This window comes from Miniopterus schreibersii (genome assembly GCF_964146895.1).
Source record: "Miniopterus schreibersii genome assembly, chromosome: 8".
In the NCBI taxonomy this organism is placed as follows: Eukaryota; Metazoa; Chordata; class Mammalia; order Chiroptera; family Miniopteridae; genus Miniopterus; species Miniopterus schreibersii.
Window position 1 is genome coordinate 15,065,058 of NC_138109.1, and position 27,150 is coordinate 15,092,207.

General features: G+C 40.4%; 1 protein-coding gene across 2 annotated transcripts in view; it reads right to left on the bottom strand.

Annotated features, from left to right (window-relative positions):
- WASF2 (WASP family member 2) overlaps positions 1 to 27,150 on the bottom strand; it is a 67,494-nt gene that overhangs the window by 11,344 nt on the left and 29,000 nt on the right. Inside the window, exons 1-4 of one of the 2 annotated variants that reach the window (XM_081145881.1) lie at positions 9,978 to 10,175; positions 8,623 to 8,795; positions 2,358 to 2,492; positions 1,687 to 1,840 (exon numbers count right to left, since the gene is read on the bottom strand). In XM_081145881.1, the coding sequence (XP_081002007.1) occupies positions 1,687 to 1,840; positions 2,358 to 2,492; positions 8,623 to 8,752 (419 nt within the window). In that variant the 5' untranslated portion in view covers positions 8,753 to 8,795; positions 9,978 to 10,175. Of the gene's footprint in view, positions 1 to 1,686; positions 1,841 to 2,357; positions 2,493 to 8,622; positions 8,796 to 9,977; positions 10,176 to 27,150 lie in introns of those variants that run through there. The other variant, XM_081145880.1, reaches the window with a different exon arrangement.

The window sequence follows — 27,150 nt, forward strand, 5'->3', positions numbered from 1 at the left end:
ACCCACCTGAAACCTGTGCAACACGTGTAGGTTCAAATGTGTACATATGTTATACATATACACACATCAATGTAAATATGTGTGCAGTTGGTATTCCTCTGTGAGAACAGATAACAAGAGCACTCCACCTTCTTGCTCCCTTCTATAATAGTTCAGCATCCCCCACCCGCCCCCAGATACCCAACCACAAGGGGGCCCCATTGAGAACAGATGCCAGATGTTTTATGACCACAAGATTTAATTACCATCTCTTAGTGGCTGTGAGGGAATAGAGTGAGTTACTGAGTGTTAAGGTAAGAGTTATCTGCCAGACTCGATGATCCTGGTTGGAATCCTGCACTTTGGCATAAGTCTCTCTCACTTTCCAGAAAGCATGTGCTTAGGGACATTTATTTTAACACTATTCTGAACTAAAAAGAACTGGAAAGGCAATTCTATGTCCTGGCTTCTAATCGTATCACAACACACAGAAAGCATTTGCAAATCAAACTCTAATGATTTTTATATTAAATCTTGTCGAGTTAGCTACATCCCTGCTCATTTCTGTTAGGCCAAATTCAGATAACTGAAAGGAGAATGTTAAAAAAGAAAAAACCATCACCTAAAAAATAAACTTGTTTTACATCATTTATTTATCCTATCCTACCACACCCTATATCACACTCCCTTCAATATTATCAGGTGTGTACTCCCTTCTGCCCTACAACTCCTCTGTAATCCAACTAAATGACAGAGCCTGCAGGGTCAAATCTCTGTCCTAGTAGCCCCTTTGAAAGCCAAGGGGCAAACATAATTTCACACAATAATAATACAGGATAGATGTCAGGTACTTTCTAGATATCTGTGTGAGAAGCTACCATGCTCCTATTCCAGGCTCCCTGATCAGGCCGCTATCCTTGAATTCCCTCCACACACATTCTACTTTGCAGTATACCCATCTCTCACAGAAGATATCTGCCTCCAGCTATCTGTAATTACTTTTTACCTGTTCCAAAGATATTTATGGATGCAAGCAAGATAAATATTTGCTTTCTGCCCCTGCTCAGTGGTTATTTGCAGGATGATAACACTACTAGACCATTAGAGAAGAAGGGCTTGAAGGTGTCCACAAGGCTTCCTTCTTTTTTAAAGTCCAGCCACAGCACTGTAGGTCCTTTCCAAGGGGAATGCTGAAAGGATGTTCAAAAAGTGAACAATACTCATTTGGAAGAATGCCAGTCACTCCTTAAGCTTTGGAAGGACCCTCAGGGCCCAGAGCAGCCAGTCCACAAGGCTGGCCCCACTAACACGCCCAAACATCTGGTAATCTAGTGGTTTCCGAGTAAGTGGGAGCCTTGCTAGAATGTTGCCCCTGGGATACATGCTATAGGACTGCCTTGTAATGAAGTCCTTTTGGTTCTATAATAACTAAATTCCTTGGATGGAATCCAAGATGGATCTGGCTATACCAAATTCAACTCTGCAGCATGCAACAGTATAGCAAACTTTCAGTATATGAATTTCAGAAACCAAACAATAAGTGACAACTGTTTATGTGGTAAATGTTCGCTTCTGCGGCCATAAGCAACTCTGGGCCTGGTAGTGAGCTTTTTGATACTATTCTCTGACGTACACAATATCTTTAAATAAAAAAACAATCTAATATTGTTAACCACAGGCCAAAAAAGGAGGAGCTACCCAGGTTACCTGTAAGGGGTAAGATTGTTGAGAGGTGGAGGAGCATCACAGGTGTTGTATGTTTCCAAGACAGGTACTGGGAGAGAGTTTCTGTCAAATAGCTTCTGGTCTTGAATCGTAGAGCTTCTGAAGGCCTTTCGGGTGTTGATTCCTTGTAGTGACACTGAGAGAACATGGAAGGCATTAGAAAATGGACGACAGGCTATTTGAGCAAACACTGAGTCACACCACTCGGAGAGGCCTCAGCTGCTACATTTCTTGGCTGCGGCTGTCTGCAGCCAGGTTTTTTTTCTCCCTCTCTGGGGAAGCCCCACAAGGCTGTCAGCAGCCCAGCCATTTCAGACTGAACAAAATGAGGCAACACAAAGGTTTACTATGTGGCCAGATCTAGCAGGCCTCTCCTGAGGAGGAATGAATCTTCCAAGTACTTTTATGGTAGCAAAATAAGATGGGGGAGGGGGAATTTGAGAAAGAGGGAATTAGGGGAATGGGAGAGAGGGAGTGTGTGGGAGTGTGGTAGAGCTAAAAAGGTTGCTCTACACCACCCAGGCTTGTGTCATTTCAAAGCAGAACTCCATAGGTCTCTGTGATTTCTCCCCTCACTTTTTTTTATAAATCAGGAAAAAAATTCTAAGAAACTGCTCAGCAGAGCCTGCAAATGCTGAGCTCAGCTTCCTTACCTTCTTCTTCCTTGGGATCCAGCTGAGTGACTTTAACTTGTAGGCGGTCAACCCTCTCAGCAAGGGAGCTTACCCGAGAGGCAAAGGTAATTGCCTGAGTAAAGAGCTCTCCAAAAATGTCCTCTGCATATTTACCTGAAAGAACAAAGAAACCAAGTCATTAGTGCATAAAAGTGACATAAATGGTCAGAAAAACTGGCTACTAAAGATTGTATTTCCCACCTCCAAAACACCCCTCCCTCCCTCTCAAGATGGTCTGGGTTGTATGTAGATGCTTGCTACTGGAGATAGAGACATATCCTCCATAGCTGGGGCACTCTGCATATGAGTCTTCTTGTCAAACTCTAAACAGTCAGGAAACTCAAAGCAGTCTGAATAAAACTGAAAGGCATAATACAAAAAATGAATCCTGGAAGGGTAGACAATATGTCTACACATTTGCCTATAGCCCTTAGCCCCTTGATACTCTGTAAAAGCACCTTGTAAATGGTTCTGGAAAACAGACTGGAAGTTAGAAGAACCTACTAGGTGTCTACAATTAACATAAAAAATAAGACATTACATCCTCAGTGAAGCCTCAAAAGTATATTGAAACAACCATGATGAGCAGTGGTATCTTCAAGGAGCTTTGAACTTATCATCAACTCACAGAAGAGACTTACAACTTCTTCTAAGAGGTGAAAAGCTTATTTTATGTTTTATAACCTACAACTCTGAAAGGCTTTGCTCTAGGTTATAATCCTTCAAATCTACATCTCAGGGGGAAAAAGTGAAAAGCTGAAACTTTCAAGCCCTCCCTAAAAAAACAACATACCAGTGGTCTTTTTCCACAATGTCTTGTTTTTTAGAAAAAGAGTTCCATAGATTTCTGTACTTTCAACCCTGGGCAAGGAGAATTTGCAGCCAAAGAAACATAACAGCAATTTGACGCTACCTTCATATTGTCATTCCAAGCCACAAAGCACATTCTCGCTAGGAATGAAAAGTGGTGCATACAAACAAATATACCTATCTGAGTTTCTTACTTGCACAGTGAAGGCAGGTATAAGTGACTGTGCTCAACCAAAAGATAATTTCTTTGAGAACTATTCAAAGCAGGCTCTAATTTTTAGCTTCTAAACTTGATTTATGCTTAGTCCACACTTGGGCGGGGGGGGAGAATTAGTCCAAAAGGCCAAAACTGCACCTTTGAGGTGAACTGCACCTTTGAGGTGAACCTTCCCAGTGGAACCTGGAGAGTAAGGATAAGACTAATCAACTGCATATTTTGAATTGCTGGTAAATTTAGTCAACAAGGAGTCTGTAATCAAGGAAAGGAGCAAGTCTTTGCATACTGAACGGTTTTGTGATCTAAACAGCCATGGGAAGCTCCTAGGCCCAAAGGACTCAAACTGGCTAATGAGCTGTACTTCTACTCTGCAGGCTGAGGATCCTATCTGATCCCTGTCCATAATATGGCTAAGACCCTATAAAAACCACACTGTAGCCTGGCCGGTGTTGCTCAGTGGTTGAGCACTGACCCAGGAATCAAGAGGTCACTGGTTCGATTTCCAGTCAGGGCACATGCCCAGGTTGTGGTCTCCCATCTCCAGTAGGGGGCGTGCAGGAGGCAGCGGATCAATGCTGTTTCTCTCTATTGGTGTTTCTCTCTCTCTATCCCTTTCCCTTCCCCTCTCTCTAAAAATCAACAAAAATGCATTTTTTTAAAAAACTATACTAGCCCTGCTGGGAGTGGCTCAGCGGTTGAGCGTCAACCTAGGATCCAGGCGATCAGGGTTCAATTCCCGGTCACGGCACATGCCCGGGTTGTGGGCTCGATCAATGACTCTCTTGTCATTGATGTTTCTATCTCTCTCTCTCTCTCCCCCTCTCCTTTCCTCTCTCTGAAATCAATAAAGATATATTTTTTTAGAAATAATAAATAAATAAAAATTAAAACTATACTGTACCATGCTCATCCAGGTAACAGAAAATTGTGAGTGTAAGGCTAAAGCAGACAAGCATGTAACATTATGTGTGGAAAATAAACCAGGCTCAAAAATACCTGTTGTTCATCCAGCTGTTCTAGGGGAAAAGAAAACCCCAAATTAACTTACCTTTGGGTCACCAAGAAAGTACCTAGGATTTCCTGCTCTTCAGTGAAGGGAGCAGTGATAGTGGGAGTAGAGGCTTACTGTGGCACAGTGGTTTTCAAGATAAAAATCTTACAAAGAAACCCAACATATAAAAATGGTAACATTGAGAATGCTATTTGAAGAGAAAGTGAGGTGTGTGAAGGCTTTCCCACTGTCTCATCACATCAGGCCCTAGGCATACTTAGAACTACAAGATGATACATGGAATAAGCAGTGGACTTCAAACCAGAAAATATGGGTTTAAGTCTCAGTTTTTTCTATTTATACCTGTGCACTCTTCAGCAAATCACACTCTCTCAGCTTTAGTTTCCTCATCCGTAAAACAGGGGTAACTGTATCTACCTCACCAAGTTGTCATAGGATTAAATGAGCTAAAAATGTAAGTTATTACAATGAGATTCTTTCTTATTTTGCTCAACCATATCAGATGACTTTTAAGAGTGTGAATATCTAAAAATCCTAAACTGTATGCTTAAAGGAAATTTTAAATATAATTCCAGTCAGTAATCTGATAGTCCCTATTCTTCAAGTACTAAAAATTACTCCAACCGTAGGAGAAAACCAGAGTGCCTTGTTCAGAGTAAAATTTCACTCATTCAGATTACCAAGATAGACACACTATCACATAGGGACATTCATAATGGATATCACATTTTGCAAAAGATTCCAGAAGTAGTCATCAATTTTTCCCCCCTTTGCAGAACTCTTCACACGAAATATTATGTGGAAATGGAACAGGTAAAACTGATTTAAAATGTGAAACTACTCTTGTTGGAGTCTAAGTGGGAGTCTTGAAGCCCTCCCCCCCCCAACCCCATGGCATGACCGCACTACACTTGATTAGAAAACCCAACATCACAGCATGATTTCTTAATGACCCAAGTGGGGGTTTCACTCTCCTGGGTGGTCAAAAGTGCTGGCTGGCTGTGCCTTTATTTCCTAAGATATGGCAACCTAATATGTGAAATACCAATCTCACTGCAGTAAGGGAAAATAAGAATTCTGGATATGCTATCACGAAGCAATCCACAGCTGTGGAATTTTTAGTTTTGTGCTTTATCCGTTCCATAATCACACTTTCCCTACTAGACTGAGCATTTCTGGCTACAGTACAATATATGAGGCTAAGATCATGAGCTTGAAGCACTTGAGAGTCCATTCCTGCATCCTTCTCTGTTAGATGAAATCCTGGCATCTTTCAAGGCCTGGTTCAAATATACCCTCTTCTATACAGCCTTCCTTGATGCTCCCCATCCCCATCTGTGCACTCCCTCCCTGCAGGCAGTACTCATTCCTTCCTTCCCTGTATTCACTGTGCACTAACAGCATGAAATGGCGAAGAGGATACAGGCATGAAGCATTCAACAATCATTTACTGAACTTCTACTGGGTGCCAGGTACTGGGGTTCAAGGACAAACAATACATGATTTCCACCTTCAAAGAACTTTTAATTTAAGAGATATAGATAATTTTCAATATAATGTGGTAGGTAAGAATACAGGCATGTAATAAGAGCTCATAGGAGCACTTAGCCCAATTTGGAGGAGGAGATTCCTGAGCTGGGCCTTAAAAATCACCTATAAGGATGGCAAGGGCTCTTCAGGCAGGGGCAACAGCAAGGGCAGGGCACGAAGGTATGCGAGTATGCGCTAAGAGAAACTACAAGCAGTTGATAATTCAATCTTTTTCCTCCCTTCCTTCTCTCTCTTTTTTCCTTTGTTCATTTTAAAGGAATCTTTTAAAAAGACTATAAAATGGGAGATGTATTGCAGAAAATGAGGCTAGAATGGAAAGCAGGTCTTGAAGAGTCTTGAATGCTAGGCCTAGGAACTTACATAATATCATAGTGAGGAACAGGGGAGATAAATAGTTAACATGTACTCTTAGTTTAAAAACACTTTTTAAATCACAAAAGTTAACACTGCCTTCGCTTTTAAAATTTCAAACAACTCAGAATTATAAAAGTAAAAAGTGAGATTTGCATTTTGGGCAGAACACTGTGGCAGGGGTATAGGTTTAAGATTTGTAAGATTCTTAGGTTTTTAGATTTCGGGGGAGGGGGGGCTGATCAGAGAAAGGGAGGCCAGAGGGAGGCTAGGGCATTAGTTTAGGTGAGAGTCAAACAAGGTCTGAACCAGGGCCCTATGGGCAGAGACAGAGTGTAGGGGACTGAGAAGAGAAATCCTTAGGAAGTCTGACTTGCCTCTTACTGGCTGCTGTCTCTCAGAGCAAATTATCTTACTTTTCTGAGCCTTCATTCCTTTATCTGAAAAACAGAAATACCACCTACCCTTACAGGATTATTGAGAAGATTAAATGAGATAATCTACGTCAAGATCCTATTAAAACCTGGCATAAAGTAGGCAATCAACAAATATGAGTTCTTTCCTATTCTTCCCATTCTTCCCTTAAGAATTACTTATTTCTGTTCTCCTATGGTAGATTATAAGCTCCTGGAAGGCAGAGACCATTTCTCATTATCACTGTATCCCCCCAGCATTAAACATAAAATATGTTCAATACATGTTTATAGGATGAATAAAGGGTCAGTTGGCTTCAAAATGTAAGAAAATCTTGTTTCTGTAGGCACAAGCTGACCCTGGCCCTCATATCAGCTTCCTTAAGATAGGAGTAGTCTGATCACAAATGGGAGAGTGAGCAATGGCATCCATCAACACTACCCTGAAAAAACACCTCAGAGCGAGCATAACTCCTGCTGACTGAGAATAAGCAGCATCATTAGCAAGATGTCCTTTGTCTTATGGAGAAGGAACCAGTGTGTGATTGACTTCCACCCATTTGGCCTTCTCAGGGTGACAGAAGCAGAAATGATGCTTTTAAGAAGCAGTGAGGCTCTCTGCAGCCTTCATGTGCTTCCTTGTCAGCCACACTGCTGTTGCACTGGTGTCAATGTTCCTTTGTGTAAGACAGGCATCGACAGGGTTTCATTTCTTCGTGACACCCATTCAGGTTTCCCTAAGCCCTGGATCAACTGAGATGGCCTCTGAGCTAGGTGAAGGCTTAGGAATCTCAGACCCTATATATCATCTGGTCACTGAGCTCTGTCTCCTCAGGCCCCTATTTTAAAGGCAGGGTCTATTACTATCTGGGGGAATGCAGACTTTCTTGATATTCCACTGCCTTCACTAAGGCCAGTGATGCGATAGGAGGGGTGAATGTCTGAAATAATTCATACCAAGATGCCTTTGCTAAGGAAGATCACTAAAATGGCATTTTGATGGAGGTTCTTATGGGGAGCTGGAGTGGCATTAGACAAAGGCACAGCCTATCCAAGCATCTGCCCTTCCCATACCTCAGCTTCAAGCAAACAAAGTCAGTTTGATTCAGAATGAAATCCAAACCACATGCATGTACCCCACCCAAGGCAGTCTCATTCATTCTTGCCAATTAAAAAAAAAATTACAGTAGAGCTCCAAAACAGACTGGGCTACCCCCTCCCCCAGTCCCCCTCCTAGAGAAGAATGGCTCCAGCTACAACATGTGTGACTGTGGTCACACAGCTTGCAAAACTCCCAATACCCCAGAGACTGCAGAAGTAATCTGCACCCTGAACTTGGACCTGGGGGCCTGCAGCACAATTAACTGTGTACCAGGGTAGACAAGTCGGCTAGAATCTGAGTGCATGTTTGCTTTACTCCTTTTTGGGAAGAAAGGGGGTGGGGGATGTGGGGTAGATGAAGACTATTGGCACATCTGAGGCTTCAACAAAGTCAGGCTACATCGAAACAGCTCATGCAATTATAGGCACATTCCCCAACCCAAGATACCGTTCTGTGAACCTCCCACTTTACACACAGAGAATTCTGCTCTGTCATTCCATCTGCAGTTTCTGCTGCAGCCCTTCCTGCCACCCTTCCCACAGATTTCTTTAGAAGCAGGTGGAAAGGGAGGTGGAGGGAGCCTAGAGGGTGGTGGCTGCTGAAGAAAGGGTTGAGGGGAAGAATCTATACCAAAAAGGAGCCTCTCTTTGGGGAGAGGGGGGTGGGATGCATTTTTGCATTACCTAGGGAAGGCAGATGGGGGAGAAATAGGAACACGGGAGAAGGAAACTAAATAAAGAGCACCAACGACCCCTGAGGGCAAAGCACAGGCTCTCTGCGGCACTCACTCAGGCTGCCCAGCTGTCGGATGACATTTGCCAGGGTGATGTTGGTCACGCATTCCAGCTCGCTTCTAACGCTAGGCAACGTCTGACGGCACAGGTGCCTTGGCTCGATGTTCCTCGTTACTAACGGCATGGTGGACCTGCTTCAGGCAATGTTCTGAATGATGAAAAACAACCTAAAAAAGAAATAACAGGAAAGTATTACTCAACCACAAATTCCAGGCACACTAGGGCTGTATGAGTCTTTTTTTTTCTTTGGTCTTGCTCTGATCTAAAACAGCTTTAAAAATTCTTCTCTCTCCCTATCTTTCTTTTAAAGCCCCCCCCCCCCCGCCCCCTGGCCCTTACCACCACCCCAACCTTTTAAAGGTTTGGTAATAGAAGACTTGCTGAATAAGTTTAGAAATTCTGAACTGATGACTGCTGGCTGGGGTACTATGGGCAGCATAAAAAAACTAAAAACCTTAAAATAACAACCATGTTCCAACCAACAAGAATCTCCAGAGGCAAGGAGGCATGGTTAGAAAACAGCCCATTCAGCAAATCCTAGATGGTACAGATCCTATCCTTGGGGTGTCCATAAGCAGGACAGATCAGATTCCACATGATCAATTATAAAGATCAAAAAAAGAGCTTCTGTCATCTGATAATCTCCACAATGAAATTAAGTTGACAATAGCGATTCCATTGATCTACATCAGGACATAACTTCTCCAGTTCTTCCCTGATGGATGACTGTTAATGTACAACTAAATACTAGCTGCCAGTATCTATTAACACTACTGAAGTTTAGTCTGTAAATGGACAGGGTATCAACGAAAAATTTACACGTTCTTCAATATGTCAAACATGATGCCGAGCAAACTATGCTTTAAGATTCCCTAGTCCTTTCTCTTCTATCCAACAGCTCCCTTTCTCTCTCCCATCTGGTTCAACACACCTGGGCCAAAAGGCTCTTGAGACAGCAGGAAGTGTCTGGAGCAGATCCGGAAACCTTCCAGTTACTGTTTCTTATCCTGTCGGCTGAGCCCCTTTCCCTAGGAAATCCCCCAGCACTTCAGGCTCATGTTGAGCTATTGTTTTAGTTAGATCACCAAATTCCTAGCTTTACAAGGATAGAAGCAGGTTTTAGTCTCAACAAAATGCATATAACTACAGCCATGGCACACTGGGCTGTGGTCCTATTTCCCTATTTTATGAAACTAGAGCTATCCAAAACAGTCTAATGATTTTCGTGCTAGGGAAAATGGCAGATTCACTTTAAATAAAGAGGTGAAATATAAAGGTAACATACCCAAGTCCCCTATATTGCAAACTCCTTTTAAACAACAATAAAAACAAAACAGAGGTTTACTTACATCAAATCTTATAACATCAGTTCATCACCAAAAAAGTTGATTGTGAATACAAAATGTTTAAACCAAGCTAAATAACATAGAACTTAAAAGTGAACTAACATATTGTCCAACCAAAAGTAAAAAAAAGCCCTTCAGGCTCAAAGAGGGAGTAGAACCCTTTGGAACAGACTGCTCCTTGTTATGGACATTCTGATCTGCTAAGAGTAAAAATAAAACAGGAAGCCAGCAGCTTGGGGAACAAGATTTCCTGTCACCAACAGCAACAGCCCAAGAACCAAGAGAATCAGCTGTTTGCTCGTAACTTTGAACCTCCCTTTAATGGGCACTATATGGCAGCTGTGCCTATCTTTGGGGTGCAGAGGTGTTTCCTGAATATTTTTCTACTGTCTAAGGAAATAATTTTCATTCCGTTCCTCTGCTAAGTTCCCCTTTGACTCAACAGGTTTTCTAACCCTAACTCTGGACTTTCCCTTCTAGTCTAACTCTTCTCCTCTTTTACTTTATGTAAAGGGTATCAGGTACTAAGATGCAATCTTTAGTAATTCATGGTGAAAAGAGAGGTTAGAACAGCAAAAGAGGCAGGAGGTTACAAATAAAAGAACCTCACAGAGCTCTCCGTACACCATCCTTGGGATGCCCTTAGACTCCCATATTTCAAGCTTTCTGAAAGAACCAGAAATTCAAAGGTGCATAGATGATTGAAAACAGCCACTGTGGTTCCCTCCATTAGCAATAATTTCAGTCTTGTTCCAGCTTCGCAGAAGAGGTAAAGGAGCCAGATCTCCTTGAAATTCTGTGTTGAATGTGGCCATTGACAGGGCATTCCAGAAGTTCTCTCTGAACACCTAACAGAAACTGGATTCCAGATGGCTGGGTAAATGCCAGATTGGGGAGGCAGGGGGTAGGGGGCAACTTCCTTGGTACTTTAGCATTTAAGCTTTCCCAAGTGTTTTGGATAAGCAGACACAAATGGAGTCAATTCTATGTCATCTGGGTGGGGTTTACCTGAAACCAAATTTTCAATAGCAAGATGGCTTCCTCTTGCCACAAAAAGCTAGCTCCTATAACCAGCTAAAGCGTACTCAAGAAATGACAACACGTCAATAACCATCAAGACAAAACAACTAGAAAAGTATATCTGCTACTAAAAAAAAGTCACTTAATATGCTTCAGAACCACCAAAGAGAGGCAAGATTTCTTGTTATATGAAATTACCTGCACCACTGCTCATTTTTGTTTGGATAATCAAGGCTAGTTATGTTTTGCATAAGAAGTATGGAATTATGCATGATCTGAACCACAACAGTAACTTGACCAAGAAAAAAAATCCTACCTTCTGGTGAAGATAAACTTAGAAATGGGCAGACTTTTAGGCTCTTGACTCTCAACTCAGTTTCAAGTTGTAGAGTTGAGGCATATTGGGTTAGAACACTGACTCTGACACCTGATTAGCTGTGTGATCTTGGGCAATCTTCCTAGAGACAGTAAATAATATAGCATATATAAAATGTCCACTACAGGGCTTAAAAAAAGGCAGTTATTTGTAGTTCTACGAACCCTAGGCAAATCTTCCTGGAAAATCAATTTTATTCATTGATAAATATTTTAAAACACTTTTAACCCTGGACTTATTATGTAGTAGAATGCAACAGTCACATACATTTAAAGATGAAACCCAAGACTTCAATGAAATTTGGTGGTTTTTTTTCTGGAGGTGGCTCTGAGTCATGCTTCTGGACCTACTGAAGAACATACATTCTCTCTCTCCTTCACTCTACACTGGGTTCCTCATCAGAACCACAGAACAAAGAAAATGATTCAAGTGACTATTTTCTTAATTATCCTTAAGACCGAATATAACTAGTACCATTCAAGATGCATTGGAGAAAAGTTAACATTTACATACAGTGGATGCCTAATGGCATCAGGGTTTAATTCTCTCATGGAAATCCAGTTAAGAAAGGCTCCTCTATCATCAGTGGTCATTTAGTGGAAAATTTTTGGAGCACTGTGTGTTGAGGAACCACTGAATTAAGGAAGTTAGCACAAGTCAAATTTGCATTTTAAACAAATCATTCTAACAGAAGCAAAGAATTTATATTTGGGCACAAGAAGGCTGAAGGTAAGAAGACCAGTTGGGAAACTCTTCACAGACTAAGAAGGAGACAATAGAAATGGAGAGGCCCACAGCTAGCAAAAACGAACTGAGAAACCACAGACAGGTTACAGGGGTGAGTTCTGCTATCAAAACTCCTCATAGTTTTGTATAGTTATACTCATGAAGTGATAAAATGTAGGTTTATTAGAAGTTTCATGGAAAGAGCTAAATGCTAGTGCCTGTTACAGAAAGGAAGAGAGAGTAAAAAACCAAGAAAGTAGTGATTCTTAGTTGAGAAAAGAAGTTTTGAATACATGAAAGAGTATAGAATGCCCTGTCTTTATAGAATCAATAAAGTTTTTTTCAGTTATACTTCAATTTGATTAAGGCAAGTATATATTACAGTGTTATTTCCTAATTCGGGGGTTTGAGGTGGTCTTACCTTGGGGGATGTTACATAGGAAAGGAATTAAATTAGAACCACTGAGAAGATAAAAGTTACAGGGAAGTAGACTTCAATTCAGTTAGTTCCTTTTAATTAGAGTTGTTCTCTCTTTACAAATTATGAGTTCCCCAGACCATCCTTTGGATGACCAGCTGTCAGGCATGTTAAGGGAGACATTCCTAGACTGTAAGAAGATGTTGATGTTGACAGGTCAGACTGGATGATTTCTACAATGCCTTCTAAATCAAAGAAGAAATAATTCTCACTCTGGGCTATCATTTCCTCATCTGCAAAATAAAGGGACTAAGCTAGATGATCTTTAAGAAGCTCTAAAATTCTGGATTTGTTTCTACCTAAGCTGCCATAACCTCCTCACTTGGCTAAGATCCACTTGCATTCTGAACACACGGCCAGAGGCAGGCTTAGTTAGGTGAATCATGGCCATGAATCAAGCCCGGGTCCAGGTTTAGATTCATCTAGTTACCAGAACCTGCATGATCCAGAATGGTCCAAAGGACAGTCCACACAGAGACCTCAGATTGAATTATTTACACCCTGAGAGGCTCCCAGACTGATCTGGGAGTTGGCTACCCAAAGAAGTAAAAAAAAAAAAAAAGGAAGCTTTGGACCAGTTCCAGACATCCAGGCAGACTCAGCAGCAAACCCCATCTTTACCCCAGACTATTTTCAGCCTAAGGGACTTGAGAATGAGTGAGAACAAATAAAAGACTTCAGGCATTCCTTCCTAGCCATGGCGTGGCGGTTTACTGACTAGTTTAGACTAGCGATTTTCAACCTCTTTTATCTCATGGCACACATAAACTAATTACTAAAATTCTGCGGCCTGGGGCAGGAGTAGGATGAGGTGAGAAGTAGGATGGGAGGGTAGAAGAAGGTAATAAAGGAGGGCTGCATGTGAGAGGAGGAGGCATTTGTAACCCATATTCTGAATTCCAGTTATTAACAGGACAGAGACAGATGACGGCTCATTCTGGCAATGATATTTATTACTAGCTGTTTATTATAAATAAATAAACAATGCTTCATTTAGAATCAAAGTCACTGATAACATCAGATTTCTATGGTCATACCCCAAAGCAAGTATATCTGAGCTATAGCAATAACCATAACAACAGAAATGCTTCTCAAGGCAATTCCTCTTTGAAGCATACCCCCAAAAAGCTGATCAGCAGTAGCAGGGGATGACAACATGTGGCTATGTTGTATGTGTGGCAATTAGGACTTCTGCTTTCACTTCAGCATTTCCCACTGTTCTACAGTTAACAGCATTTTGGATGGGGGCATATGAGAAGAGCTTTACTTTACAGGCCAGTTTTCTCTTTCAAGAGATAAATTTCTTTATGTTAAAGAATATACATAAAGAATTTCAATTGAAAAGTCAAATAATCATTTAACTTTAAAATGAGAGCCAACACACAGGGTTACTGTAATCTAAGTTTGTCTACTAAAATGTTTAAAGCAGCATGAATTTACTGTTGAATATAGCCATCCTCACTACCATGCAACAACCACAAGGAGGAATGCCTCATTACAGACTTAAGCACCCACCTACATCCTGTTGAAATGCAGTGTGGAACTGAACTTACAAATATAACCAGACTCTCTCCAAACACAAGGTGTTACTGACAAATTAGTTTAGGTCACTAGAGTAATGTTGAAAACAGCTAGTAAGACAGAAATGGAACTCTTAGGGTAGACAGAGAGAGTATCTGATTGGAAGAAACAAGAAAGAGAGCCTACTTGTGATGTAAAACAAGGAGAAATTTCTAGTTTCATGAAAGAAGAATACCAGCTATGGACCTACATTCAATAAATGTAAGGCTCCTTCTTGTCCTGATTTGGTTTGGGGAAAGCAGCCCAGGAGACAGGACTCCTAAACTCCAATATCTCACTTCTTGAGCACACTGTACATCTATCAAGGACCATTCACACCTGGTAATTCTGTAACTTTCTATTGGGGGACAATACCACCTTTTGTTCTTACCTTTATTACTCTTCAAGCTCTAATCACAGCTTTGCTCTTAAAGCTAAAATTGGGGGATGACTTTTCCCTTGGAAATTGGTTTCTAGTATCAACTATCCCATAGAAAACTGCCTCTTAACTGGCCAAAATTAGGCTTTCCTTTTAGTAGGATCCATCTGGTTGTCCAAAAGAAAATACAGTTAAACTGTGAGTCAGAAACCTGGATTCCAGTCCTTAGTCTAATGATGACTGGCAATTGGGGAAATTTCAATTCATCCTTCTAGTTCAGCTGTGAGCTGCACTAAAAAAATTGCTTAAAAGATGCTATATGAAACTGAGATTTTGTTTGCAAAGTATTCTGAACTCCAAAGAAAGATTTATTCACATAAAATATTTCTTGTATCTCTATCTTGGCCCAAGTTCCCTGTTATGGATCCACTTAAATTACTCAGGGTCTACAACGTTACCACTGATGACTTTCAGTCACAGACACAAAGTTCACTTTCCTTTCCCAGTTTAATTCCAATTTCTAGCAATACCCAATTCACCAAAATGGAATAGTCTGAAATAGTCCAAACTACCCATCTACATGGGTTTACTTTGTCCGGCCAGGCGTGGCTTAGCGGTGGAGCACTGACCTAGATCCAGGAGACTGCGGTTCACTTCCCGGTCAGGACTCATGCCTGGGTTGCGGACTCGATCCCCAGTCAGCGGCATGCAGGAGGCAGCCGATCAATGACTCTCTCATCACTGATGTTTCTCTCTCTCCCTCTCCCTTCCTCTCTCTGGAATCAATAAATATACATTTAAAATAAATAAATAAATATGCTTGCTTTTACTCTGATTAGGTAAATATAAATTACAAATTATTTTATTCACAAATGGAAAAATCTTACTCCTAACATTTGCAAGTACTCAAGTACCAGATTTCTTTGAGATATAATCATCAATTGAGCACTATATTCACAGAGGAGTTTAACATGAAAAACAACTAAGCTGCTCTGAAAAACAAATACCAACACACAAAAGTATCAAACCTCAACAAATCAGTTCATAAGATTACTAGAAATATGTCAATAAGTTGAAATATTGTGATAATAGATCCCAATATAGTCTTCAGTTTTAAGAGCTTCCTTTCTTATTTATTGCCAATGACAGAAGAGAGTGATCTCCAGTTGTTGGTGCTCAAAAATTTGAGATAAGAGGATACAAAATGCATTCTTTTCCAAGTACCTGAGAGGAAGCCAAACCTGGGCATGTGCTACCATATGGGAAACACACAGTTGGTTTTTATGGAAGAGTGTCTAATCCCAATTTACTACCTTACCCAGAGACAGAGAGGATGGGGCTAGGCTGTAACCTTTCTCTCCTGGTTCCTGCAAGGAGCAGTGAGTACAGAGGCAGGTTTGAAAACGAGGGAGGAAGAAGATAATCAGAGCCAAATCGCACACCAGGCACCAAGTAAGTCTCATTTCATCCTGCCAGCTGTCACTTTAATCTCTACGATGCCTCACTTCATATTTCAAGCTTCTCTGCAGTAACTGCTCCCTCTCTGGGATGGAAAGGCCAAAAGAGAAACTGACTTTACACAACTGAGAAAGGCCAGGGAAAAAAAGGTTGCAGAGCAACAACAAAAAAGGAAATTCAGCAAAATGTTTTGCTGACAACTCAGGGCAATATACAAACACACCGTCATGTGGTCATGGAGCAGGCAGAAGCAGCAGTCCTGGATGTGACTGATAATACACCAACTTAAGTGAGGAGAGAGATCTAGCAACCACAATTACATCTGAACACTAGGGAGTGGAATTATGGAGCAAACGGACATGTAATTCCATATCAACTATTCTATTCTGCCACCTGTAACAAGAATTCATTCCTTAAAAAGTGTCACACACTCATCTGTCACTAAAGGCCAAGCTGCCAGCAACTAAGAGTCCGCAGCAAAGGGTAGCTGTACGTCAACCTCCTCTCACAAGGTGCATTCACCACTCAATACATGGGATTTACAAGGAGAAGTCCTTGAGCAGAGGGGAAAGTAAGTACCCATTCTTTCCTTTCTACCCTCCGCTTAGCAGGCTGTTACCAAAGCCCTCATAACCTAATAAGCAGTGGCACAGAGCAGCAAGAACAAGGACATTAAGAGAAGAGGTGTGGGTTTTAACCCACTAATGGCAAATTTTAGCTTTGGGACCTTGGCAAGCAGTCAAATCTCTCGGTCTGTTGCCTAAACTGTTAAATGAGTCTAATGATTCCTAGTTTGTAAAGTTGTGAAGAAAAATGAAATAATGTATGTATTATAGTTGTGGTGGTGATAACGATGGTGGAAGTACTAGTTCTACATCTACCTAGCATTTAACTATGGGTCAGGCACTGTTCTAAATGTTTTATATGTGGTTCTCTTAACCATTAAACAACTTTAATAAGCTTCAGGCTATATTAATGGTTAATTACTAATTATAATACTCTTATCAGTCAATGAATATTTATCAAGTAGATATTAAAAGACACAAAGAAGTATAAAATCCCTCCCTTGACTCCAAGAGCTTATAATTGAGGAGACAGACAAAACCAAAGTAACAACATAGCAAATAAATAGTTCAGTTATCAAATAAATGATGTAGTCAATGATGACAATAGGAAGGATGAAAATCACTGTGAACTGAAGGGACAGAGAAGATTTCCTGGAATAAAGATCTGATCTGGGCAGGATTTGGATGTAAAAAATAAAGAGGGGAAGGTTTTCCAGGTGGGGGTAATATAAGTAGAAGCCTTGAACTCTACCACTAAGAATTTATGGAAAAGTCACACTTCTAATGGGCTTTTACTGTATTTTATCAAATCTAAGATACCACTGGCTGTTAAGATACATCATGATTTAAGAGATGTTAAAATGTAGATGATGTACATCTCAAAATCAATGAAATATAATATTTCTTTTTCTATAATATGAGAGGGTGGATAAGATAATCTTTAAAAGTCCTCTCCAACCCTAACATGCTGATTCTATAACTCTGACTTAAAATATTCAAATTTTACCAAACACCACCATGGGAAGAACAAAAATAACAGAAATAGAGAGAGATGAACCATACTCCAGTATTTTTTTTTTTAATGTTTTTATTGATTTTAGAGAGAGGAAGGGAGAGGGAAAGAGAAACACTGATGTGAGAAACATCGACGGGCTGCCTCCTGCAAGCCCCCTACTGGAGATCGAGCCTGAAACCTGGGCATGTATCCTGATTGGGAGTCGAATCAGTGACCCTTTCAGTGCATGGAAGGACACCCAATCAACTGAACCACACTGGCCAGGGCCCAGTATTTATTTGAAAGGCTAAAATATCCACCTCGTAACTAATATTTTCATGTTTTCCTTTATAGTTATAACAGCTATTTTAATATCCTTGTCTCCTAATTCCATCATGTCTGTCATTTCTGAGTGTTTCTACAGACTGATTTTTCTTCTAGTTATGGGTCACACTTTCCTGGCAAGTCTGGTAACTTTTTTTTTTTAAGATTTTTAATTGATTTTTAGAGAGAAAGGAAGGGAGAGGAAGAAAGAGAGAGAAACACTGATGTGAGCAGAACATCCATCAGCTGCTTCCTGAACCCCCCTACTGGGCATCAAGCCTGCAAATGGGCATGTGTCCTGACCAGGAATCAAACAGGCAACCTTTAGGTGCATGGGAGGACACCAAACCAACTGAGCCACACTAGCCAGGGCAAGTTTGGTAACTTTTGATTGGATGCTGGACATTGTAATTTTACAATATTGAGTATTCAGTATTGTTATCTTCATTATAAAAGTGTTAAACTTTGTTCTGGTAGGCAGTTAAGTTACTTTTCATTCAGTTTGGTACCTCTAAGGGCTTGTTTTTATGCTTTGTTAGGGTGTGTATAGAGTAGCCTTTACTCTATGACTATTTTAACCCCAGTACAAAGATGCAGACCTTTTACCATCTCTAGTGGCCACTCCTAGTGAGCAACAAGAGCTCTTCACTCTGGCTGGTAGGAACTCCAACACTTCCCCCTGCTCTGGGAACCAGTTAGCTCATAGCTTTCCCGTCATCTTTCCCCAACCTCCTGGAGTTTGACCCCAGGCATGTGCGAGGTCAGCAAACACTCAAGGGGACCCTGAGGGGATTCCTAGAGCAGTTTTTTTCTGCATAGCTCCACCTTTCCAGAACTCCACCTCACAGCTTTTAGATGCCTCAACCTCCCCTGAATTACAATCTCTGCCTCTTCAGTTCAGAAAGACCAACATACTCTGCTTGAGATCTCCCACCCTGCTCCATGGTTAGAACAAACATTTGGACAGAAAGCCAGGGTAATCACAGGGCTCTCTCCTCCTTTATTTTCCTTATACAAGGGATAACAGCCCCATGTTTCCTATTCAAGTCAGGATTGATTTCCACTGTAGTTTTGCAAGGCCCCCAATCATAAAGAGGTACTGTAAAATTCTTAAAGTCAGATTAATTTCAATTTATCTTCAATAAGTGTTTATCATGAATACTTTTAGAAGAAATAATAGGAACTCTGGCCAGGTAGCTCAGTTGGTTAGAGCATCATCCAATATGCCAAAGTTGTGGGTTCCATCTCCAGTCAGGGCACATACAAGAATCAACCAATGAATATATAAATAAGTGGAACAACAAATTGGTGTTTCCTCTCTCTCTCTCTCTCTCTCCCTCCCCCCCACCTTCCTTTCTCTCTCTAAAATCAATCAATTAAAAAGTTTTTTAAAAAAATAAATAACAGGAAAAAGTAGGTGTCTTTTTTTTTTTAAAAAAATATATCTTTATTGATTTCAGAGAGAGGAAAGGAGAGGGATAGAGAGATAGAAACATCAATGATGAGAGAGTCACAACCCGGGCATGTGCCCTGACCAGGAATCGAACCGTGATCTCCTCGATTCTAAGTTGATGCTCAACCACTGAGCCATGCCCAGCTGGACCTCTTTTCTTTTTTAAAGTTAATATTCCTATAGGTGTTAACCACATTTAAAAAATCAATGGTGTGCCTGGCCAGCGTGGCTCAGTGGTTGAGAGTCAACCCATGAACCACGAGGTCATGGGTCGGCTCCAGTCAGGGTACATGTCTGCATTGCTGGCTGGATCCCCAGTAAGGGGCATGCAGGAGGCAGCCGATCAATAACTGTCTCTCATCATTGATGTTTCTATCTCCATCTCCCTTCCTCTCTCTGAAATCAATAAAAATATATTTTAAAAAAAAATTAAAATCAATGGTGAACCCAGAGACATGTTCAGTCAAGGGAATCAAGGATGCCCTGAGCCACAGTTGTATGACTTCAGGCTGCTTAACCTCTGAGCCTCATCTGTAAAATGGGGGAAAAAAACCTACCTCATAGAATGATTCTAAAGGTAAAATGAGATAACATGTGTAAGCCTTCTAGAGGGGTGTCTAGCACCCAGTAGGTACTCAGTAACTGACAGCTCTCATTATTACTAATTCAAAGGAATGCTGAGTTTGTTTAGACTTACCTCCTAATGGTAATGAAACAATCTAGGGAGAGCAGGTCAAATTAAACAGCACTGAGCATTACACAAAGGGCTCTTCTAATTGGTCTCTTTTCTTTGGTTTCAGCGGAGATCTAGTAGTAGGTGGGCCTCTTACATTCTGAGATAGGCTCTCCAGGAGTGTGGAAACAAATGCTGAGGAAGAAATGGATGGCCTCTGCTTATATTATGCCAATTTTAAGGATTAAGACAAAGGATGACAGTGTTCCAAAATCACAGTCAAGAGTCAATTCAGTATTTTCACTTTAGGTACTTTGAAAGTAAAATAGTCTCAAAGGGACTATTATCTGGATTGTGGCATTTCTCTTTTTTCTTTTTCTTACTTTCTTTTTTTAATCCTCACCTGAGGATATTTTTTCCATTGCTTCTAAGAGAGAGTAGAAGGGAGGGTGGGGTGGAGAAAGAGAGAGAGGAACATCGATGTGAGAGAAACACATAGATTGGCTGCCTCCTGCATGCGCCCCTACCGGGGTCAGGCCAGGGACTGAGGCTGCAACCGAGGTACCTGCCCTTGGCCAGAATCAAACCCGGGACCCTTCAGTCCACAGGCTGATGCTCTAACCACTAAGCCAAACCAGCTAGGGCTGTGACATTTCTTTTAAAAAAAATCCTTTCACCTTAAAGGCCAAAGCAAATGTTACCACTTCTAAGAAACCTTTCTTGACTCTTCTAGTCTGAAGTCATTTCTCCCTCTCCAAAAGTTCCAAAGAGGTATGCTGAACCTTTTTTTTTAACGACAGTTACTACATTCTATTTTGTAGCACACATTTTTTAAGTATACAACTCTGAGTATGGGAACTGAGAAACAAAATATCTTTAAACCTAACAGAAGTAGTAGTCATAACAACAGCTATCTGGAGCCAAGGGGGGGGATTCTTAAAACTTCTTTGTATTCAACAGTGTCTGCTCAATAAATATTTGTTGAATTTCTAAAAAGTGCCAGGTATTTATTCACATTTTCTTGAATATCTCTAATCTGCAAAACACTTCTTCAAGGTTAAGTAGTAGCACCCTGATTTTACAGATGAGAACTAAAACTAAGAGTGGTTCTGTAACTTTATCAAAGTCACACAGATTTTAAAACCAGGCCCATCTGTGTCCAAAGTTCACGCTCTTTCCATGACACAACACTTAATCTCACAAAACATCCAAACCAAGAAGTTACACAAATATGCCCATATTTCTCATTTTGATATATAAGTGCCACCCCAGACTAGTTTCTTCCCCTTAGAAAAAAAGACTGCAGGCTAACACAAGAAAGCCTTCCTGACATATTACCCTAGAACTGAAATGGTGTTAATGAGGATAACACACTGCTCTCTCCCTCTCTACACCCAATTTTAGCCAGCTGCTCAAAGGCTTCACAACTTTCACTTTAAACAACATAAACACTGGCTCATTTAAAGTGCCAGCCTCAGATAACATGTTCAGATGCTTTTCAAACAAACTCCTATTTTCAAACAGCTAGGCATTTGGGGTCCCGTCACTTCTAACGGGTTACTTTTATCTACAGGGTCCCTGAGAATCACTTTAAGTTTTATTTTCTGTGTTTTGTTCAGCTCATCGAATCTTGTCATTGGGGACTTTTTTTTTTTTTTAAAGCAGCTAACCTTTCATCTTCTTTTACAATGAACCAAAATACATTCCTATGGGTAATTCCTAAACTGTATATGTATACTTTAAAATAATATTTTTCTGACCATTCTTCTAAAAAGGACAGTTGTTTTTCCTTTTTAGCCCAAGTAAAGATAATTATATCAGAAGTGAGTTTTCCCCATCTCTTTCTGTATATGGGGAATACTAAAAAGATAAGTCTTTTTTAGTTATTAAATGTAAATAGGTCATTAAATATAATCCAATTACTATAATTGTAAAAAAGAAGTAATTACAATATGTACAAGTATTCTTGCCTAGATTTAATATCTTAAATTAATCTTTTCAGCATTAATATTTTAAATTAACCTTTGACATTAGCAAAATGCAAGAAACTAATGTCTCTTTTTATATATATACAAAGATCCAGCTTTATATATATATAAAACTGTACTTTGTGGATCTCTGTAGTGATTTTACCCACAAACAATTTTGGTGGGAACAGCCCCACCCCCACAAAGAGGGGTAATTAAATACCACCTACCCTAACTGAACTGGTATTTCTTGTCAGCTATAAATCATGTTAAAGGGTCTGTTTTAAATTCTAACGCCTCCCTGGTACAAAATGCAAGTAGATGAATTCTGTGGCATTCCAATCATCACAAAGGCTTTACTTAGAAAGACAATTACAAGCCAAAATTTGTTAGAAGCATGTCTTTTGTATGGTGGCCTAAATTTTCCATTACCTATTTCCCTTCTGTTACTACCAATCAGAGCTCCCTGAAACCAGTCCCAAGCATTCTTCTTTTTCTCTGGTCTCTAGCCCCTCAAATTTGCTGTTACATTTTCCCTCAGCAGCCATCTAGTTCTTTGGTTTTTACTCTTTCTTGATGATAAAGGGTAAATAAATTGCATAGCTAAATCTCTAGGAACAGCTCTAAAAATGGGGTCTGCCGTGGTCTCTGGGACTGAAGAACATCTATTAAAATGAAGGGAAAGGCTTACACAGATGAGCAATTAAGATTAAGCTTTGTTTTTCTACCTCCTAAGAAAATCTTAACAATGAATGTTAAGATATGATAATTTTCCTATGATTTAGGAAAATTAAAATTTATTTAGATTTATAAAACTTTCTTTCCAAACTTTAGAAATAGCAAGAACTGTATGAATACATATGTTATACAGGCAACAACTGGGGCGTTTGTAAAGCATTTTCCCTCCAAAATAAAAAAGTTCTATTTAAAGTACTAAGAAGTAGCATGTATTTTCGGCAACTCTCAAGGGTTTCACGGAAATAGATTTTCCTGTTCAGACCCTGTACTGAGGAGCCAAAGGTACAGCTCTGCCTCACTGATACCATTTCCCAAAACAAATTAATGAAATGAAGGAGGATGACTATGTTGGAGGAGTTCCTGACTGCATAAGACTGGCTTCTACTGTCATCCAGGCTAATTATGGAAAGCTATTTTATAATCTGAAAGGATAGTGACATGGGTCACTGTGGCTTCCCTCATCCCAAACAGTGTAATGGTTTCTGAACAGTTCCCAAAGGTTAGAAGAAATGGAGCCTAATATCTGATGATCGCCAACCTCCTAAAGGACAGTACCATTAAAAGACAACAAGAATTTCACAAAAGGTGCACCAGCAACTAAAACTAAGGCCCCTTCAAAATTTAAATACTTTTTAAAAAATATATATCTTTATTGATTTCAGAGAAAGGAAGGGAGAGGGAGAAAGAGAGATAGAAACATCCATGATGAGAGAGTCATTGATCGGCGGCCTCCTGCATGCCCCCGACTGGGGATCAAGTCCACAACCTTGGGCATGTGCGCGGCCTGGGAATCAAACCGCCATCTCCTGGATCCTAAGTAAATGCTCAACGGCTGAGCCACTCCTGTCCGGGCCCGCTTCAAAATTTAAATGATTCAAGTCTCATCTTGATAAACTTGTATTTTTGTACAAAATATATCTTATTAGGCCAGCCTTAAAAATTAAAAAAGTATCTTTAAATGCCTGCTGACCTAAAATTGCCATGTTCCATGATTTAAAGGGGTTGATTTTCTGGAGGACAGTAAGGTGCCAAATTCTGTTCAATGGAGATCAGAATATTATTTGGTGAACCTATTCTGCACCTGTGGAAGCAAAAGACTGGCTCACACACCCAAGAGGGAGGATAGTATTTATGTGAGCTCTCCTTATGACCTCTTTGGCAGCAAATGTAAGAAGTCTTTTTTGAGACTAAGGGATGGGCCCAGGATGTTCAACTACTCATTCCATCAGGGTTACAATTCCCCTCCTCCATAATTAAGTTCCCTTTCCCGCTCTCCATGCATGCATGAAATGCAGTGACACTGACATGGGGGCCTGACATTAGTCTTTGAAGGTCATTTAAATCCTCCTCCTTCCAAGCTGCCTTAAAAACTATGTATCATCCACTCCACAATGCCTGAGTGTAGGGTTTGACTAGATGGTATTCAAAGGGGAGCCACTTAATGCATAAAATGAAAGAGGGCTCCAAATTCAGTTATCATAAAAAGAACAAATCAAAGAAAAAAAATAAGATAAAACTCAGTTGCTCAAGAGACAACAGTAAGAGAAACACTAAACACCTAACACTGGATGAATGAAAACACTTCTATTTGATAATCCATTTTATTTGGGAAAGTAGAAAAGGTCATTCACAATATGGTCCCTTTATAAGGCTCTAGTCTCATCTCCTATCACATCTTCATATATACACACCCTTCTCTGAAGTCCTACAGACCTTCCTTCCCATAGCTCCCCACTGCATCATGTTTTCTCTTGCCTTCGTACTTTTGCTCAAGTCTGACCACCCACCACAACCCCCACCAACTTCTAAGGTCTTCCAAGATTGAGCTCAAGTGAAATATCTCTACATGCCTTGAACCAAAGGTTGGTTCTCCCTCCCCTGCACCCTCTTTAAACTTCCACAACACCCTGTGAATGCTGAGCCCATCACACTGCGTCAAAATGACTGATTTTCTTACTTGCTCTCCTACTAGACTGTGAATTCTTTAAGGGTGGTGGTGAGTCACCTCTAATCCTAGTGTCTACCACCATGCTAGGTGCAGAGAGAATGCTCAATAAATATCAAAAGAATTAAACCACAGTTAGTGGCTCTTGTGTTTTGGCCCTTATGAAGGTGAGGCTGCGGAGGGTGTCTGGACCTCCTTATAGCACTGCTTCCGAAGATAAGAGAACCCAATCAAAATAGCCCAAGTTCAACCTCTGTGGTTAGAATTAAAATTCCTAGTAGCTCACCAGATCACAAGACAGAATATACATACACTCTCCAGGCCCTAGAAAATGATCAGGGGTCCAATCTAGTAGAGAAGAGTGAGACATAAAAAATTAAATACCAAGGCCACCTTGACCCACATGAGTTAGCCACTACCTCCCTTTCATTCACGCACCTCAAAGCTCTTATTCCCTAATGTAAAGAGAAAAAAATTACAGAGTTATCAGTCAAAGGAGATACATTTTCAAAAAGACTAAGGAAGGTTAGAATAGGCAAGTCATCAAAATCAGCACATGTCCAAAGCTTGAAGGAAATCCAGGCTGTCATTAAAATCACCAGGTACTTGGCCTAAGATGATATAAGCCTCTGAACATTTCCTTTCGCTCCCAAATCAGGTTCCTGCTTATCTTCCCTCAATACCTTCCCCCTACACACCAGCCTGCCTTTCTCTTTCTTTTCTTTCCTTCCTGCTTTTATAAATAGGGATAGAGCTAGTGAGAATCTACAAACAAAGGACAACTTCAAACTATATGTGGGATTTGTACAAAGTGATATCCAATTATTTGTTAGTTTGTTCATTCACTCACTCATTCAATGAAACTTATGTACCTGGCACTGTGCCACACACTGGGGGTATAATTCAACAAAGCCTCTGCCGTCACTAAGCTCAAAAGCTAATGAAGGCAACAAATAAATAAAGTGGACAATATCACTCTGCGATGTGTAACTGCAAATAGTGACTACAAATAGTTATAGAGGCATCCAGCTCAGGCTAGGGGCAGAAGGGGTCAGTTAAGAAAGGGTATCTTAAAGCACGAAAAAGGTTAGTTAAGAGAAGTTCTAGGTGGAGGGAGCAGTGTGTGTAGAGGCAGTGTTCCAGTAACAGCGAATAGCTTGGTGTGGCTGAAGTGCAAGAAGTCATGAGTGATGAAGCTAATAAGGGAGACAGAAGCAGAGGCACAGAGAGTCTTGTATGCAACATTATAGCACTTGGAGTGTGCACAAGGCTACTGGGAACTATTTAAGATTGAGGCCAGCAAGTGACATGATAGATTTGCTCTCTGGAAGCAGTGTGGAGAAATTACTACATGAAGGGGTGAAAGACTGGGGCAGTAATCCAAGTAGAAGCACTTCTAATTGATCAATAGAATCTACATAATGGGAGAGTTGCAAGATGATAGAAAGTGCTCTATAAGGAGTTTGAGACCAGGTGGTCACTGATAAGCTTTTTCTCTTGAACAATTAATCTCTCTGGGCCTCAGTTTTGTTTTGTTTTTAAAATCCTCACCCAAGGACATGCTCACTGACTTTAGAGAGAGAGGAAGGGGTAAAGGGAGGAGAGAGAAACATCTGTGTGAGAGAAACATCAATCGGATGCCTTCCCGTACGTGTCCCAAGCAGAGATTGAACCCACAGCCTTTCGGTGTATCCGATGATGCTCAAACCAAGCCACACTGGCCAGGGCTGGGCCTCAGTTTTTACATTCTGAAAAATGTGTTTATGTATGAAAGCAGAGATAGGAGGAATATTAGATCAGGTATTACCAACCTTCTTTTAATTTCTTAAAATTTATAGATATAAAATTTGTTTAAGTATATGCAACGTATAAAGAATAGTGATACAGCAAATATTAGTGTACCTGCCACCTAGGTTAAGAAGAATATTACCATTAGCTTTAAATTCTTCTGCATGTCTCTCCCCAAACCCAATGCCTTCCCATTTCCCCAAGATAACACTATTCTGAAATGTTTACTACCTTATTTTTCTTTAGTTTTATCACATTTGTATCTCTAAACATTATACTGTCTAGTTTCACATTTCTAAACTTTGTGAATCTAGTCATAATGTATATTCTTCTGCAACTTTTCACTCTACAATTTGTTGAGATTCATTCATGTTGCTATAGCTGCAATTTAATCAATTCCACTATTGTATAGTATTCTATTGTATGGCCATACCATTATTTATTTATCCCATCTAAAGTTGATGGATACTGGGATTTTTCCCAGTTTGGATTTTTTTGTTTGTTTTTGCTATCACCAACAGTGCTGCTATGGGCATTTTTGTGTATGACTCCTGGTGTACTTGTGCAAGAGTTCTTTAGAGTGGATACCTAGGAGTGGGACTGCTGGATCACAGAGTATCCCCATCTTCAATCATGAGATGACGCCAAATTGTTTGGCAAAATGATTATACCCTTTTATACTTCTGATTGCTGGGTTCTGATTGTTTCATATCCTTGCCAACACTTTTGTC